General features: G+C 43.2%; 1 protein-coding gene across 17 annotated transcripts in view; it reads left to right on the top strand.

Annotated features, from left to right (window-relative positions):
* The window catches only part of ROR1 (receptor tyrosine kinase like orphan receptor 1), a 353,019-nt gene that overhangs the window by 14,857 nt on the left and 320,323 nt on the right, over positions 1 to 17,839 (top strand). Inside the window, exon 1 of one of the 17 annotated variants that reach the window (XM_053243360.1) lies at positions 3,193 to 3,426. The exons of 15 other annotated variants lie outside the window; for them this stretch is intronic. In XM_053243360.1, coding sequence (XP_053099335.1) covers positions 3,324 to 3,426 — 103 coding nt within the window. In that variant the 5' untranslated portion in view covers positions 3,193 to 3,323. Of the gene's footprint in view, positions 1 to 3,192; positions 3,427 to 17,839 lie in introns of those variants that run through there. One more of the 17 variants, XM_053243362.1, reaches the window with a different exon arrangement.

Consider the following 17,839-nt stretch of genomic DNA (forward strand, 5'->3'; position numbering starts at 1 on the left):
TGCATCATATGTAAATGAGCAAACACAAACATTTGCTACTTACTTCTTTCTTTTAATTCTGGGTTTCCCCAACAATATATTTAAGGCAGAATGGAAATGAACTCTGCGGCTATGATCTGAAAAGTCCTCAGGACATACTAACATAAGAGCAGCCCTGCTGGAACAAGTTCAAGGCCTATCTAGTCCAGTATCCTGTTTCACACAGTGGCCCACCAGAAGCCTCTGAGAAGCCCACAGGCAGGGAGTGAGTGGTTGCCCCCTCTCCTGCCATTGCTCTCCTACAACTGGTATTTAGTGGCATCTTGCCTCTGAGGCTGGAAGTGGCCTATAGCCACCAGACATCTATCCTCCTTGCTACTGAAGTGCAATACATATTTGAACGTATAAGTTTCAAAAGTAGCAACTTTTAGAGCATTTATACAACAGCATATTTTGCAGAGGAAAACACAGACACATGAATCCTACACCTGTTCATTCTCACATATCACATCAATCCAGTCAGATTAACTCCAAGTCAATATGTTTTACTGGCTGATGGATAGAGCAAGGATGCACCAGTGCAGCAAGAGAACAGCCTAACAGAACTTCCCAACTAACTGCACTGGCGCAGTGAGCAATCAGCAATCACCCTCCCCTTCCCCAGGAAGCCCTCTGTGTCACCTGGAAATATGTTCTTGAGGAGAGGACTTCAAAAATGGCCACTTCCCCCACTGCACTGGTGCAGTTCGTTCTAAAGTTCTGTTAGGATGCTTTCTCTCTGCACCAGTGTTAGTGTATCCTTGCTCTGTATGTCAGCCTCTGCAAATACTACTAGCCCTGTTGAGTTACATTCCTGGAACATAACTACCAAATTTGCATTCCAAATCATTGGGAGGAAGTTTTTTGTTTGTTTGTTTAACCGCTGCCCTTCTCAAATGATTAACCCAGGAATACTAAGGATGTGTGCTAAGGAACATTGGCATGGAAGGTGCGGCTGGTTGAATGTACCCAGGTATATAATGACTGAACAGGGATACTGTGTTTAGGGACGTGAACGAACTGTGGCGGGGCTATTCGAAGACAGTGGGGGTCTCCCTTTAAGAGCGGGGGGAGGGTGCACTTACCTCTTCCACTGCTCCTCCCCCAGGTTGGTTTTTTTAACAGCCCATCAGGGTGGAAGCATACCTCCATGCCGCCCCATTGCCCTCGTCTTCCAGATACGACCGCAAGTTGCTGACGTGCCGGCATGGGCCTCCGAACCGGTTCCGTGCACATCCCTAACTGTGTTACCAAGTTCTAATATGCAGGGCATGGTATGAGGGCACATTATACAGCCACCTTGCTGAAGCTAAGCAGATTTAGGTCTGGCCAGTGCCTGGGTGATTGACTGAGTTTCTTGAGCCTTGAGTTTCATGTTGGAAGAAAGGTGGGCTAGAAATGTAATAAAGAAGTACATCACACAGGAGCTTTCCTTCTATCCCAGTAAATGGATTTGTAAATGAGAACCATTGTTGGTTATTCTAGTTGCTCAAGTGTCTCCTGTGAACAGATATATTGCTTTCCTGCCTAAATAGTACCAGCAGTCCAGACTGGAGGAATTAATGTAAAATGAGAGTAGGCGGGGCTCAATCTTGCCTGAAAGTCATGCCTTCTGACCTGGTAGTGCTCCCCACAGATCCCAGATGTGTGGGGGTCAGTTATGGTTACTCAGCAGTATTTCGGAGGAGGCACTACACATTTGCAAATACATCTCCTTCTATATTATTTCTTCAAGTGACCCAGACCTATATAAAAGTTAAGCCACTAGTTAATTTCCAAAGGGTGGCCAAGAACTAGCCTGCCTGCCTAGAAGCTACTTTGGGCATCTGATGAAACTCCAGTCTGGAAAAGCTTATGCCACAATAAGTTTCTATAGCACTATAAGAGTCTTTGGCTTGGTCTACAAAAGCAGCAGGATGAGGCAATAGGTTGTTCAAGTGATAGAACAGACTGTACTATTTCCAACTGTGGTGGGTGATAACATTTTTTTAATGTTCCCCCATATTAAAAACTTCCTGCAAATAGAAAACAAACATAGAAACAACTTTTCTCCCTGTTATGCTTAATATATGTGTGCAGGGTGTTTCAAAAAGTGTGTGTTCAAATCCCTCTTTCTGTCTGACTTGATATAGTCCATTCTACTACTTCATCCTCTTGCATGTGTAGGCTAGGCCTCTGTAGTTTTCCCTGACACCGAATGCCTGACCAGGGGACTATCTCAGATAGATAACTGGAGGTAGTTGTGGTTAGTAACTGATGAGAGAAATGAATACTGTGTTTGTTTCTGCACTCTTTATTATTACTTCACATGTTTCGGGGCAGGTCATTAGCACAGAAAACAGTTCTGTGGCTAAGCCTAGGTGAGTCCTGCCTTAAATTAAGCCTTGGCCTTATCTCTGATTTAATTCAGGCTACTGCAATCCCCTTCCCCTCTCCTCACCCTTGCAGGATTTACTCCTGAAGTAATCTCCTGTAGTAGGAAAGACTGCAGCAGCCTGAAACATTCAGTAATTATCTTAACATACTGAGTATCTTTGACACTCTTGAGTAACTTACTACATAGAACTTTACTTCTCAAGCTAATCTACCCAGCTGGAATTGACGCCCTTTTCTTTGCTTCACAAAACTGGTTTTAATGCAACTTAAAATTCTTTAGTAGAGTTCACAGATCGTTTCATCAGCTAATCTAAGTTTCCTTTTATTAATTTCCCCCGCCATCAGCATGCCTGCATAGCTGGTCTATCATCTTTTATATATCTAAAACACATTTCAATGAAATATGTCCTTTTTACTGTCAGCTGCCCCAAGCAGCAGTGTGCTGGAGAGACGGAATATTAATATTTTAAATTAAAAATAAAATAAAATATGTACATAACGAATCGGCGTTATATTGGGAGAGAAACACGACAGAGAGGAACGGCTGGAACTTTTCCCATGGCAGAACTCGGGCTCTGTCCTTCTTTTGCTTTCCCCCGCTGGCCCAGCAGGGAGCGCTAGTGATCCAACGCAGGACCGGCGACCGGCCGCCTCTAGCCAGCGGGGCTGCCTTGGCCTGGGATGGGTCGGTCTGGAGCGGAGCTTTGGGAAAGTGACAAGTGAGGAGGCTGCGAAGAGCGAGAGAGAGCCCGCGCTTGGAGGCGGAGGCAGCAGCAGAGGCAGCCCCCTTGAGGCCAGTTCCGCCGCGCCGCTCGAGGCTGAAAGGCAAGGCGGACGACGAGCGGACGAAGCCCCGTGCAAAAGCCCCGGCTCAGGCTTCCTGGATGTTGGAGTAGCGAGGACGGAGGGGACGAGGAGCCGGCTCAGGAATGCAGCGGCAGCTCCGACCGGGCGGATGGGAGAGGAGCCCTTTCCTGCTCCAGCTGCTCTTGTGGCTGCACACGCGGAGCCTGGCGGAACCCGCAGCCCAAGGTAAGCGAGGCCCCTGCCGGCGCCTCCTCCTCTTGCCCACTGGGTGTTTGGCGGGGCGGAATGAAGGCGCGATGGAGCTGGCGGGGCAGGCTCCCCGCGCGCTCGTCTCCCCCGCTCCCTTGCTCCGCGGCGCTGCAAAGGGCTCTCTCTAGCCCGCTTCTCACCCGCGCGGTTGCCTGCGTCGCTGCGCGCGGCAAGAAATAAGGGAATCATCGCTCGGCTGTGTTCAAGTTGCGCTTTTGCAAGAGAAACTACTGCCGAGCCCTTAGCGGAGTCCGGGGCAGTCGGCCTGCCTAGTTGTAATCGCTAGGACCCAAAGTCGCTCGGGCTCGAGCAACCCGATCTCGTGCCCGAGTCTTTGCGAGTAGGTTTCATGGAATTCCCTAGGAGAGACTCCTTTTAGGCTGCGATCCTATGGACGCTTACATGGGAAGAAGCCCCACTGAATTTTCTGGGACTGACTTCCAAAGAAACGTCCGTAGGACCGCCCTGCGTGGTGGCGGTGGTGAGAAACTGTTGGTTTCTAATACTAGGGTTTCCTCTGAGCTAGGAGTCAGCCCAGTCTGGAGCTTAGTGTCTATTTTAGGAGCATGTGAAATAAGTGGAAAGGTCATGGTGCCTCTGAACACGTGCAGAATGCGTTTTCTTCATCACCCAGCGTGCACACACACAGTCACTCCAATTTGGGCTTAGGAAACACAGCTTTTAGGTCATGACCGCTGTGCCAGTTTGAACCCTGATAGCCGTCATTGTAGACATCAGTCAATTATTCGTTCTGACTCTTCTCTAGGATGAGAGGCAGGCACACACAATCTGACAAGATAGAAGCTCTTTCTTCCGGAGAAGCTCCTTTTCTCACTTGCTCAAGTTGTGTTACTCTAAATGTCCTCGGCATTAGTCTGTCTGTCTTCCGGAGCATGCCTGCCAAATCTCGTGGACATTGCTCAATGCCTAACTACTCTACTAAGAGATTCCCAAGTTTGCCTGCAAGGTATGCCCTCCGACTTGAAAGCCTCTCCTTCCCAGTCCTAGATGTGTTGGTGGTGCTGGGTGTAATCGGTGATTGGGGGAGAAATACGCTGCACATTCTCAGAGACAGTCTGGTGTTTTTCACACGTTCCAGTGAAGTACTGGAGACAGAACTAGGGCTGAACTCTGATGATGAGCATGCTTCACTTCATCGAGTGGGTAGGCTGAAGGAACCAAGACTGGTTAGGGATTGGTGTCTGTTCTGAGGGGTTGCTCAAGTTTGTCCCTGTGGAGTGCAAGTTGTCCAGGATTGAGCAGGATTCCCTCCGTCTTTCCCCAGCTCATCCTATTCTGTTTGTTTTGCTTTTCCATTTTTGTGTTCCTTTTTTTTTTGCAAGAATTTGCATTTTGTCAAATGAAATTGGGAATTCATGTATGATTCTGAATAAACAAAGACTCAGCTTCTCACCAGCTGTTTACTTTATTGTTTCCACATTTTCTCAGTTTGCAACAGAGCTCATAAAATGTGTGCATACATTAAGCTGACAGCCTCTGCAAACCTAATGGCAACTGTTTGGCCAGTTAAGGCTTATTTGTGGATTCCTGGGCTTTCAATCCTAAACATTACCTCAATTGGCATCTTAAAACACCAAACCCAACCCACAATGGCAACATTTTAAAGTCAAGCTAATAAGGCAAGCCCAGGCCTTGTTAATATCCCTGCAGGAAGCCTCCAGAGCTTCCCTCTTTTCTTTCTCGACTGGGACTTGAAAGGGAGGACGGACTACTCCTGTGGATTCAGCTGAATCTCTTTTTAAGGAGAGGGGGTGAGAAGTTGATTGAGCCAGGGAAAGGCAACCATTCTGAAGATTGCATTAGAGCAGGAGAATGTATGGAGTTAGGTGCTCTGCTAAGAAGTGGGGTAGCTTTCTATGATTAGTTTTCGGCAAGTCCTTAGAGATGCCTATAGAGCCCTGGAAAGCCGTGGTTGCATAGCGGTGTCAGAGAGTGAGGATAATTGTGCTGATGGCAATAGTTGGCTGGAATGTTTTAAATTGGTTCTCCGCTGGAGACTGTGTGGAAGGGTGCATGTGCCAGATCACTTAATGTGGATTAGCTTAATCCCAGTCTCCTCCTTCAGCGGCTCAGTGAATGGTCAGGAAGAATCTGATGCTGGAGCATTGTTGAAGCTAAATTGCTGTGGAGCTCACCTGTGCCTAGATGGAGGTCATTGGGAGCCACAAATAAGCTACTTTGAGCTTTTCATGTTAGGGCCTTTTCTGTAAATTTGTGGGGGGGGGGAGACCCCAGAAGAGTAAAATGTGTGTATTTCATCACATCTATCAATAGTCGCTCTTCTTCTGTTCTTGCATAGTTTTGTATTGTGTAAGCTCCTTAAGTGGCGCAGTGGGGAAATGCTTGACTAACAAGCAGAAGGTTGCTGGTTCGAACCCCTGCTGGTACTATACTGGGCAGCAGCGATATAGGAAGATGCTGAAAGGTATCATCTCATACTGCGTGGGAAGAGGCAATAGCAAACCCCTCCTGTATTCTACCAAAGAAAACCACAGGGCTCTGTGCGTGTCAGGAGTTGAAACTGAATTGACAGCACAGTTTACCTTTAAGCTCCTAGGAGTCGGGGCCTGTCTTTGGTATAAAATACCATGTACTTGATGGTGCTGCTGGGTAATAATTGTTACAGTGTTATCAGTTAGTATTTGTAAGGGTGACCCCACTGGAGTTTAGGTAGTTTCACTGACTCATCCCTGCTCCAATGTGGGTCTGGTAGTCGCTGCCACCACTCTGCTTCCAGAGAGAACTCAAGTCTGGGCTGAATCAACCTTTGGCGGGTCCCCTCTGTCCTCACAGAGCGGGAGCCAGGCTTTATTCCCCCCTTTTAAGATAAGTTTCCCCTTTTAGTAGCTCATCCAAGCGATTAGCTCATGGGGAGCGGCACCTCCAGATTCTCCAAGCACACACACACAAGAAGCGAGATTGTTTTCTCTAAAAGTTTACTCTGTTAACTGACAGGAACTAAGGTGGGTAGGGGAGTAGGTAGGCAGTAGTAAAATAAAACATAAGTCATTTCTAGCTCCTAACACATTCTAAAGACTAAGCTAAGCACTTGCATATCTTAGTGACAGCTGGTTCAGCAAATAGATAGAAAGTTGCTGACAACTTTACACAATACCTGGAGGAGTGCTGCACACCTTCTAAGGATGTGCCTGGAACTGTTCTGGAGGCAGCAGGGATGTTCCCTTAAGGGTTGGGGGAGGGTGCATTTCCCTCATCAGCACTCCATTGGATCAAAGCCCCTCCCTGCTGCCCCGTTGCCCTCGTCGGCTGGAAGTACCGGTCGTGTGTGTGCCTGTTGCTTGCGTGCACGCCCATCTTCTGTGCACGTGCGCACATGCGTGGTACTTTCGGCCACTTCCGGCTGATGAGGGCAATGGGGCAGCAGGGAGGTACACTGCTGCCCCGAGGGGCTTTGATCCAACGGAGCACCGGTGGGGGAAATGAAATGACCCCGGTAGCGAAATCGTTTTGGAGGCCTCTGTAATGGCCTCCAAAATGTTTCAGGCTCAAGTCTAACACCTTCCACTAATCAGAGATAGGCCATGAGGGCTCAGGTTGACAGCTCCTTAGCCAATGCAAGCATGAGATGCCCTTCTGGGCAGAGGTAACTCTGAGACTGCCACTTGTCCGTAGTTCAAAGAGTTTTCCAGTTACCATCCCCATAGGGGAGTTGGGGTACAAAGTATTCATTTCTCCTGCATTAGACAGGATTAGGGAATTGGTAAAGAGCAGGTCCAGTGGATGCAGTAAACATGGTGCTTTCGCTTTTAGAATAATGGAGGCAAACTCCCGTCATGCACAGGGTTCCTTCACAGTATTCATTACTATCTGCTATATCTTCAATAGGGATGTTCATGAATGGCTCATGTGGCCACAGGTGGGGCAGGCATAGGTTCCTTTAAAAAGCAGGTCAGCAGGCCCTTACCTGCTCCGCTGATGCCCCATTGCTTTTCTCGATGTGGCGGTCTCTTCAAAAGGCCACATGCGGATGCAGCACTGCTCCTTTTTGAAGAACGACCTCCAGCTGTTGCTTCTGGAAAAGCAATGGGACAGTGGAGGAGCAGGTAAGGTCTTTCTTTTTAAAGGAACCGACCCCCAAACCGGTTTGAGTGCCGGTGCCCAAACCAACTTGGAGCTTCTCTAAGGAGGCACTGAACTGCTTTGGGCACATCCCTAATCTACAATTAGAGTTTTAAAAGCTAGGCGTTGTGATGCTTGCTTATAGATATGTCCTTATTGAGGAGTGTGAGCCATATTAGTAATTGTGAGTAAAGCAGCTGAAGAGTATTAGCTTTTCTGGATTAAGTAAAATGGAGCACAAGAGTGTTTTTTTTAAAATACACGCACACACACACACAAAATTGTTGGAGGTTTCTAATGTGTGGTTCACATAATTGTACACCAACCAATTAACATACAGTTTACGACTTGCACCTGAATGTCCAAACAGGTTTCTCTGAAAAACATTGCATATTGAGGTTGTCTGAAGTCATATGAAACGTTTTTGGTGGTGTTAGATCTTACAATTAATCACTGTATGTAATATTGTCATGTGATAAACATACTGGTGTGAGCCAGCATCAAAAGCAGTGATTGTACTGAATTTTTATTTTTTTTAAAAACTGAACTAAGTAGAATGTTAGTACAGGATAAACCCATTGATCTGAATAGGCAGTTAATATTTATTATCATCTATTGTTTGAGCTGTATTACCAAATCCAAGTGTTTAAAAATAGAGAAATACCCCATATGTTTCTGCTTTTTATGAATAATGATGATGATTATTAATAATAGAGAACATAATTTGGGGGCAAATTTACTATTTGAACATTAAGATTTAGGACCAGTGAAGAGCTGTGTGAAAACATGTTCTTTGCAATAAAAGTTGGGTGAAAGACCTTGCTTATTTTGTGTGTGTGTCTGATTGACTGCAACCGTACAGGCTAGAGTGATTTCATAATTCTGTAATGAATCCTTGAATATAATTTGGTCTAAGCAGACCAAAAGTCAGAAAGGTCTTGCAAACTGTAGGATAGGCTTAGAAACATAGGGGTCTTGATCCTCAAGGGCCTCAATTTGTGTATCATAAATGTGTGCATTGCACATTATTATGCATCAACCAGTTTCGCCCAAGCTGACCTCTGTAAACTCTTCTTCTCAAGTGTGAGAAGCAGCAGAGAGCCTCTGTAGGTGTTTTTCCCTTGTGCACCATAGCAGCTTACTTCTGTGGGCAAGCAAATCAGGGAAATAATAAAGAAGCAGATGTGTGCCTAGGAAAAGGTTTTGCCAAGATTTCTGTTGTTGTTCATACAAGGAGAGAAAAGTTAAAAGCCTTTACCCGTGTCTCTGCTTGGATAGGAGGGGACTAGTGGGTGGAGTTAATTTTGTTGCCCCCTAGGCTTTGTTCAGTTCAGACTATGATCCCTCTTTAAAACTAGTTGCCAGCCAAGGGTATCTTGCCTGCCTAATTAAATGCAGCTAGTGCTGATTCTGTTTCCATGCTAACTCCTTGAAATTCCTAAAATAATGAGAGTTGTAATTAATGCTCCAATCCACTTACTTGAAATTAATTTGATACTAGGCAGGTTACTTCCAAGTAAACATGGGAGGATGGAGGTGCCAGGCTCCAATCCTAAACATACTTATAAATCCTTTTGAATTTAGGAGTACTCAGAGTTGACCTGCCAGCACGCTCATTTAGAATCCCAAACAACTCATGTGAAGGAGACTATGCTAAATTGGTGGGAATGTTTTCTGCATTCCCCACCAATTTAGGAAATACTTGGGATGCCCCATTTTATCCTCACAACAAGCTTGTGAGATAGGTAAGACCAAGAAGGAAAGAATGATTTTAGGTTACCCAGCTCACATATAGCCACATCACACAGCCGCAAATCCAGATATGCTGCTACGTATGCCTTTGATTGAAAGTCACGGCCAGTTTCCGTTCCCTGATGAGTATACTACCATGTTGCACAAGTTTGCAAACAGTTAAACCTGGGAACCATAAATTTTTAAGACTTACACCTGACAATGAAATCTATGAAGTGGACCTCCAGGATCCTGGCTAAGTTTAGATTCTGAAACCAAGCTTGCCATATGCAGCCTCACATTGGCTCTCATTTTTACTCTGGCATAATTTGTGAAACTGATTTGTTCTTGGGGAGTGAGATGTAATTTATTCTCCATGAGGGCACTGTAGTATTGGCTTTGCTCAGTTATGTTGCCTCTGGTATACTTTTGGTGTGGAAGAATGAGTAAAAGAGCCCTTTATTTTTCAGAGCATCACTGAAGCAAGCCAAAAGTAAAAGCTAATAATAGATGGGTTTAATTCTTCGCAATATCTTCTCTGGAATTTTAAGTCTATAATTTATCTCTCTAAAGGCTTAAACATTTTAATCCAGTATTTAGATAATGTTCTGCTAGGTCTTTACTTTTCACGTTGCTATCACTCTTCTTGCAAAATACTATAACCAGGCTGTCTCTTAAGAGACAAACTTGGACAGTTTCCCCTTGATTCCAAGCATTCCTCCTTAAAAAAAAAAAAAAAATTGCTTTGTAAAACATATTTCCAAGTTTTACTGTTTGTTCTGTTTTTCTTTTGATAGCTGACCAACCAGGTCCCAAGAGTAATACTGCCAATAATTATTTGTCTTGGATCCAACTGTATGGAATGCTTTTATGCATATGATATCCCAAGGCAGGAAGAAATTGCATCAGATACCATGAAGTTAACTTGAGTTCCACTAACTATGGATGGTGGAACTCCATAGTTCCACCATCGTACTTCAATAATTTTATGAATTTTAACTTTTTTTATATTGTTCCTAAAACTCAGCTTTTTGAATAATTCTAGATTTATCATGCTGAAATTATAACATTGTTAATACTGCAAGATGTTTTGCTTCTCAGTAGCTGTGGCATGTTATTTAAATTCTCCATGTGGACTAGGTGCCATACAGTGATACAAGAAAATTAGATTATCTCTATTTACCGGAACGGAGATTTGAGGAATAGGTGGTCCTGGCCGAGTAGCAGGTTGGAAAAATATACAAGGTCATTTGTTTAGAAATAATCTCAGTGCAGCAGTAGTTTTAAACTATTTAAAAATATTGCATCTCTTGACTAAGCTTCTTCAGCCAATGAAAGCTCATTCCACAATGAATGTGGCATTTATTTAACAGTGTGATAGCTGCTCCTTTTGAGGTTTCTTCAACATCACTAGGGTTTTCTCTCCATCCCATTTAGAAGATGGATATCCTAATTACAGGTGTCTATTCCTCCTAACTCACAGTTGTCATTATATCAAACTTTTCTGGGTTCAGCTTCAGTTTGTTCACTTGTCTCCAGTCCCCTGCTGTGGCCAAACACTGAGCAAGCAGCAACACGGCAGGATGTGGAGCAGGTGCCAAAGTGAGAGAGAGCCAGCTGTTACAAGCATACTAATATGTTTCAAACGGTTGAAAAGGAGCCATATTCACCTTGGAGGTTGAAATCAATATAGCACATAACATGAGCAGGAAAGGCATAGTGTTGTTAAACGTGACTGTCATTTTAGGTGGGTATGGCCCTTGGGGGAAAAACTTTGGATATGGTTACAGTAAAGTATACGACTTTTAAATGTTCCTCTGCCTTTAGAATGGTTGTGTACACACACGTTACTTTGTGAACAATTTATAGGAATGCAAGATTAGCTCCAGTACATATACACAGCTATAGTATTCTTACACACATGGGCTGACATCTTCTAGATTAGCACAAGCACACTTTCACTGATGATGTCTTCGCTCTGCAGCCTTTTGTGCCTTCCAAAATATGTCCCTGAGGGTTTTACAGCCCTCAGGGATATATTTTTGGGAGGCACGAGAGGCTGCAGAGGAAAGGGGAGATTGATGAAAATTGGACCTCTCCTATTAAATGTATGCAGCTAGTCTGGATGTCAGCCGTGGTGATCAGCCTGTGACTACATGCTATCGCATACAGAGGAAGTGATTCTGTATAGAAATCTTCTTGGACTTGAAACAGCTGCTTTTGTGAGGGATGTTAGTTTCCATTTTTGGAAGAGCATCGTTTTTCCATCACTGCCTTTGCAGAGTCCTATCTATTCTCCAGATGCAGATGTATACCAGTCAGTGCTTCAAAAATCCCAGAGAGGTGGATTTACACTCTTTCTGTTGACCTAGAAACCCCCCTGTCAAAATCTCAGGCCCTGACCCCTAAGTCCTTATCCTTTGATCCATGCTGAAGGGTAAAGCGAATAAAACAAGATGGTATTTTAATAGTTGCACTAATTCATATCACATTTGTAAGTGTCTATTAAAAATCACTTCAGAATAGTAAATACTAGATTTCAGCCTTTGTTCTAGAAGTTGGCATTTCTAATATTTACTTGAATGTACCTTGTTGCTAATTTATGGTGATACTGTTCAGGAAGCTTCAAAGCTTCAAAGAAGCAGTACACACTTGCTGTTTTACAGGAGTGATCAGAACAAAGAAAAGGTAGTAGGGGAAAAAATAGAAATTGTTTTAAGGAGATCAGCCCTATCATCATCATCATCATCATCAATAATAATAATAATAATAATGATTAATAATTAATTTATACAGCCAAACTTCTTTGTTTAAAACTTGGGGCAGCTGGCACAGATCTCTCAGCACTGGCCTTACAAATGAGATAGAGGGAAAATGCAACAAATCCTAATGTCTTTGGTTCAAAGTGGAAGGCAGGGAGTTGATCCCTGCCTCCCTAACCTACAAGCTGCTTCAGCTGCAGTGGCCATGATTTTGTGCAAGAATATTTTCTCTGTATCTATGCCTTACAACCTTTTTACTGCTTATCTGAATGATTGGTGGCATGTTAGCATGCAGATAAGAGCAAAATGCCACAATTTGTGTAGAAGACACTTCAGGTTTGACATTTTATAGTAGATGCTCCAAACCACAACTTTAGCCTTCCAGCTGTTGTTGGACTACAACTTCCATAATCCCTTGCCACAGTGACCAATAGTCCTTGGATTGATGGAAGCTGTAGTTCAACATCTGTAGGAGGGCCAAAGTTGAGCAGCACCTGCTCTAAAGGCACCCATCTTGATGAGAGAGAAAAAAGCCCTTTATCTTAACTCATTTTTAACAGAGAGAATACTTCCCCTATTTAAACCAACTTCAGTTCTGCTTATGTTTCAAAACTTCTCAATTCTACCATGATACCACAATCAAAAGAGCATCCTTAGGCACATAAGGGTCTGTGCATGTGTTCCATCCATCTTATTTGTTTGTTATTTCTCTGTGTAAACCACCCTGAGCCATTTTTGGAAGGGCGGTATAGAAATCAAATTAATAATAATAATAATGTGTGTACTTGCATTTTTCCTCTTCACACTGAACTTGAGGAGATTTCTGAACCTACCTTACACGGCTTGTTGTCTAGCAAGGAATTGTCTACGCAGTAGAGATCAATAGAAAGAAGGGACAGAGCTGTGTGAGGAAAGTCATTAAATTAAAGTGGATGGGAGTAAATAGCATAGGACCTACATTTTGTGATGCGGTTGTGCTATAATGCTCCCTTGAATGTTCCTGCAGTCTTCTCTAATTTCACCTTAACAGTCATCAGCTAAAGATGGAAAAGTGCACTGGAGCAACCGACTAATATCAGCAGCAAGCATTTGTGGGCGGGGCGGGAGGGGAATGCTGAGGTCAGAAGCAGCCCAACAATAAGGCATGGTTAGGAAGCCAAGTACTGATTATGTGAGCCAAATGCCAGTTACTATGAGATACAACTAAGGATTGTTGAATGGGGGGGGGGGGCAGACCAATCTGACCCATAGGCACAATTCATCATAAAGTTCTTATGTGCAAGCCCCAGAAAAGTGGGAGAGGGGATTTGGTTTTTCTACCTCAGGCACCAACATGTCTTGGTACAGACCCTGAACCAGAATGAACTATTTCTATTGTATTTAGCCATTTCATTCTTACCCTGCCTTTCTGCCCAAATGGGTGAAATAGTAACTGTTACTAAAGAAGCCTTATCTTCACATGTTACTTTAATAAATGTCCTGTGGGAGGCATGTGTTGATTTATATACTCACAAAAAAGTCTGGGTAACTTTAGCTAAACTTTCCCAAGCAAGAGCTGGATATTTGAAGATTGCTTGTGAGTACCTAAGCCTGGACAAAAATGCCTTCCCTGAGGTGTGATACTGGATACTGCTCTTTAGAGACAGGGAAAGAAATGCAATAGCCATTTGAGACACTGAAAATCTCACAGTTGAAAATGCTTCAAACCCCCTTAACTAAAAGCAGGTGCTTGTTACACAGATATTATCTTGCATACCAGGAATATCTATAAAGCTGCTTAATGTAAAATAAAAATAAATAGCAACGTGAAAGCCTTCAATTAAAAACTCCAGTTGTCTTGTCAGAGTTAGCTAAGTTGGTTTTAGCTGGTTAAGGTTGAAGTTCCAGTATATTGACTTGGAAGTAAGCCCCATTGAGCTTGGTGGAATTCCCTTCTTAGGAAACCTGCATAGAACTGTGCTTGATGAAAGCTGGTAAACAATGCCTTTTGACTTGGGCACTGAAAATCTTGCTTCTTAAGAACATATTGGATAGCCTTATTAGGCCTCTTTAATATTCCAGTTTTGTAAACAACTGAAAGGGTTTATAGTAGACCTTGGTTAATTCTAGAAAGAAAAACCACCAAGATTATTAGGAATGAGTCAGACAAGCTAAGAATTTCCAGACCATTAGAATCTGTATCATTACCACTGGACACTGATTCTAAAGGTGTGGAAATTCTCACAACTTCAGATTGTATGTGATTGATAGATCAGCAAAGATCTACAGCATTATGATAATTGCAGATGTCAGGGAGACAGCAAGTAGTAAGATGACTTTGTGGAAAATCTTTATCCCTTTATTAGGCCTTTGGAGGAAATTGGTGAGAGTAACCCACATCAGTTTAAGCCTCCCTTTAGTGATGTCTGGTCTGGTCAACTCAACATTGCAGATAAGAGGCTACCTACCCATTACACTCTAATGTATGCAATGAAGTCCTGATCATCTTCTTTAAAGATCAGACAACTTCAGATGGGGGGTGGGGGTGGTGGCATGTAGAATTTGGAAGTGATGGGAGAAGGGAGTATTTAGTAAGTCTTTTATTATGGTCTTTGACTGGATGTAATATAATATAGATTTAATATAATACCAGATGTGAAGCAACAGTAGATAATAGAAATCTCATAGATATAGATATAGAGTATAATGTGTAATGGCAATATAACAATAAAGAACTTGCATCTCAGAAATAGAGATAGAATAAAATATAATCAATTGAAACAGACTGTGCACAGAGACCAGTTAAATTCAGTAGTTTATCAGTTCGCCAGTTATAGATTGGACGGATCCTTTGTTAATTCACCACACACTCTGCTAGCCATAGTGCAGAATTTATCCACTGAATGAGTTATCATTGCTTATCTGATAATAAAAAAGACACACAAAATTCTGGCAAATGTGAGAGAAATGGGTTAACTAGCTTGCTGTGACACTAGAAGGGAGTATTTAGCCACCAGTTGTTTTCCCACTCAATCCCAGCTCCTACCGGTTTTTTCCCTTGTGGAGGTTACAGATAGAAAATGCCACCTGATAAGTAAAAGTTAATAAGATACTACCGAGCACAGAAAACTGTGAGTTGCCATCTATAGATTGTAAGCTTGTTGAGGTAGTCACCTTCTTTCTTTTTATGTTAAGTTCCTTAATTGGTGCAGCGGGGAAATGCTTGACTAGCAAGCAGAAGGTTGACAGCTTGAATCTCCACTGGTATGTTTCCCAGACTATGGGAAACACCTATATGGGAAAGCAGTGCTATAGGAAGATGCTGAAAGGCATCATCTCTTACTGCATGGGTGATGGCAATGGTAAACCCCTCCTCTATTCTACCAAAGACAACCACAGGGCTCTGTGGTCACCAGGAGTCAACATCGACTCAATGGCACACTTTACCTTTATTACCACGGTCAAGCCACCTAATGGTGCAGTGGGGAAATTTGATTAGCCGGTTCGAATCCCCGCTGGTATGTTTCCTAGACTACACACCACAGAAAACACATCACATCACAGACTACACATTGCAGTCGAGCCACCTAATGGCACAGCGGGGAAATGACTTGAAAGGTTTTGATTAACAAGCAAGAGCTTGCCAGTTTGAATCCCCACTGATATGTTTCCCAGACTATGGGAAACACCTATATCAGGCAGCAGCGATATAGGAAGATGCTGAAAGGCATAATCTCATACTGCATGGGAGATGGCAATGGTAAACCCCTCCTGTATTCTACTAGAGACAACCACAGGGCTCTGTGGTGGCCAGGAGTCAACACCGACTCGACGGCACACTTTACCTTTACCATCACAGTCATAACCTCATAATTAATAATACACACATATGAGGCTGTCAGATCAGATCATGAGTTGGTCTAGCTCAGTACCTGTTGTGACTGGCAGCAACTTTCCAGGGTATCAGGCAGGTTTCTTTTCCCACTATGGAAATGCTGGAGATTGAACCTGGGATCTTCTGCATAAATGCCATGAATCTTCTGGATAAATGTCATTCTACTACTGATTCTATAGGGGAAACAAGAAAGTAGTGATTCAGAATATTAAGACAGTATTTTTTTGAAGCTGGGTTACTTTTCCTTTTTGTTTTGAACCTAACATGTTAGAAGTCTGTTGAAATTCTGTCCCTCTGCCTATAGTAACAAATAGTGCAATCCTATACGCATTTACCTGGGACTACGACTGAACACAGAAAGCTACCTTATACAGAGTCAGACCATTGGACCATCTAGCTCAGCATTATTTATGCTGACTGACAGAGGCTCTCCAGGGTTTCATGTGGGTATTTCTGAGTCCTACCTGGAGATTCCAGGGATTGAACCGGGGACCTTTAGCACATCTTCATTTACCAGTATGGCTCAAGATTGTATAAAATTACTTTCTCTATATATCACATTTATCCTGAATATATTTTAAGATAATTTCTCTTCCCCCTGCTTTCCTTATATATTTGAATTGAGAACATTGGGAGAGTGTGAGCCATATTGAAATATGAGGATATACCACATTGGGCCAAATTGCTGTGAATACCAAAACATAAGAGCCTTTCTAGTTTAGTTAATCTAGTTTAGTTTATCAGAATCAACAAATATGCAGGTCATCTGTTGCAGGAATCCAAGTATCTATCTTGAATGTATCATATTTTTCAGTACTTAAGCCACTGGGAAAGTGCTTAATCCCTCTATCCTCTCACATGTCAGTCACAACTGCAAGTGCTATGTGAAGTGTGGCTGCAGAAGTGTCCCAGGTTCCTGCTGTTGACAAGCCATCTTTCCATTCCCCTGTTCTGCTGCCGCTAAACGTTAGGCTTGTATTCCAGTCATATGCCTCATACCATCATGTCTCAGCGATACCAGTCAGTCAGAGTCCTGACTGTATGTCAAGGAAGTCCAATTGTCCTGTTTATTTCTGCTTTGCCAACATCTCTCTGCCAATATTTACTCAGTAGGAATTCAGGCAGTTTAGAATTAATCTATCCTTTTATAACTAACAAAAGGGGGAAGGAGATACAAAATCCCTCCTCCTAGCTGTGAGACGTCCCAGGTAGGCTGCCACCATCCACTTTTTTAATATGAGCAGATTGAGCCTTTCAAGGGAGTATTTTGGGAAAGTAAAGTGGAAAAATCCTTCTCTACACAAAGGCTTGAGCAGCCTTAGGCCTTAAAAAGCATGTGACTAGGGCAGGACCCAATAAGGAGTGATACCCTGTAACAACAAGGATTTATTAATATAGTCATCCCTTTCCCCAATTGTGGTTTTGAGTATCTGCAACTGGGAAATTGACAGGTCTCACCAATTGCAACCCGAGTATCCATGGTTTGGTGAGATGTTTTGGTAATTTGGGGGTTTGGGGTGATTTCTGGGGGTTCAGGGGTGATTTCTATGTTCCCGCTTACTCCTCTTGCTGACTATTGCTGATTTAAAGGGATTCCAGGTGTATGTTGTGATTTTTGGGGCCTTTTTTATTTATTCTTCTGTCTTTTCGCAACTGCGATTCCTCTAACTCAGTTTCCAATGTATTTCAGTTGCTTGCCAACTGCGTCAGATCCCAGCACTGAAACAAAAATAATTTCCCTGATCCGTATAGCTAAAATGGCCCCTATTTACTTCCAGTTGATTCCCAGCCCAAGGCAGTTAGTCTCCCCTTTTCCTACAGTAGTAGCTGATCAGACCTTTTTCAGAAGCCTTCAGGGAAGAACAGGTGAGAACACACCCCTCCCCTACTTCTCTATAGGCCTATTGGCTATAGGCCTCTC

Source organism: Hemicordylus capensis, chromosome 4, assembly GCF_027244095.1.
Source record: "Hemicordylus capensis ecotype Gifberg chromosome 4, rHemCap1.1.pri, whole genome shotgun sequence".
NCBI classification, from domain to species: Eukaryota; Metazoa; Chordata; class Lepidosauria; order Squamata; family Cordylidae; genus Hemicordylus; species Hemicordylus capensis.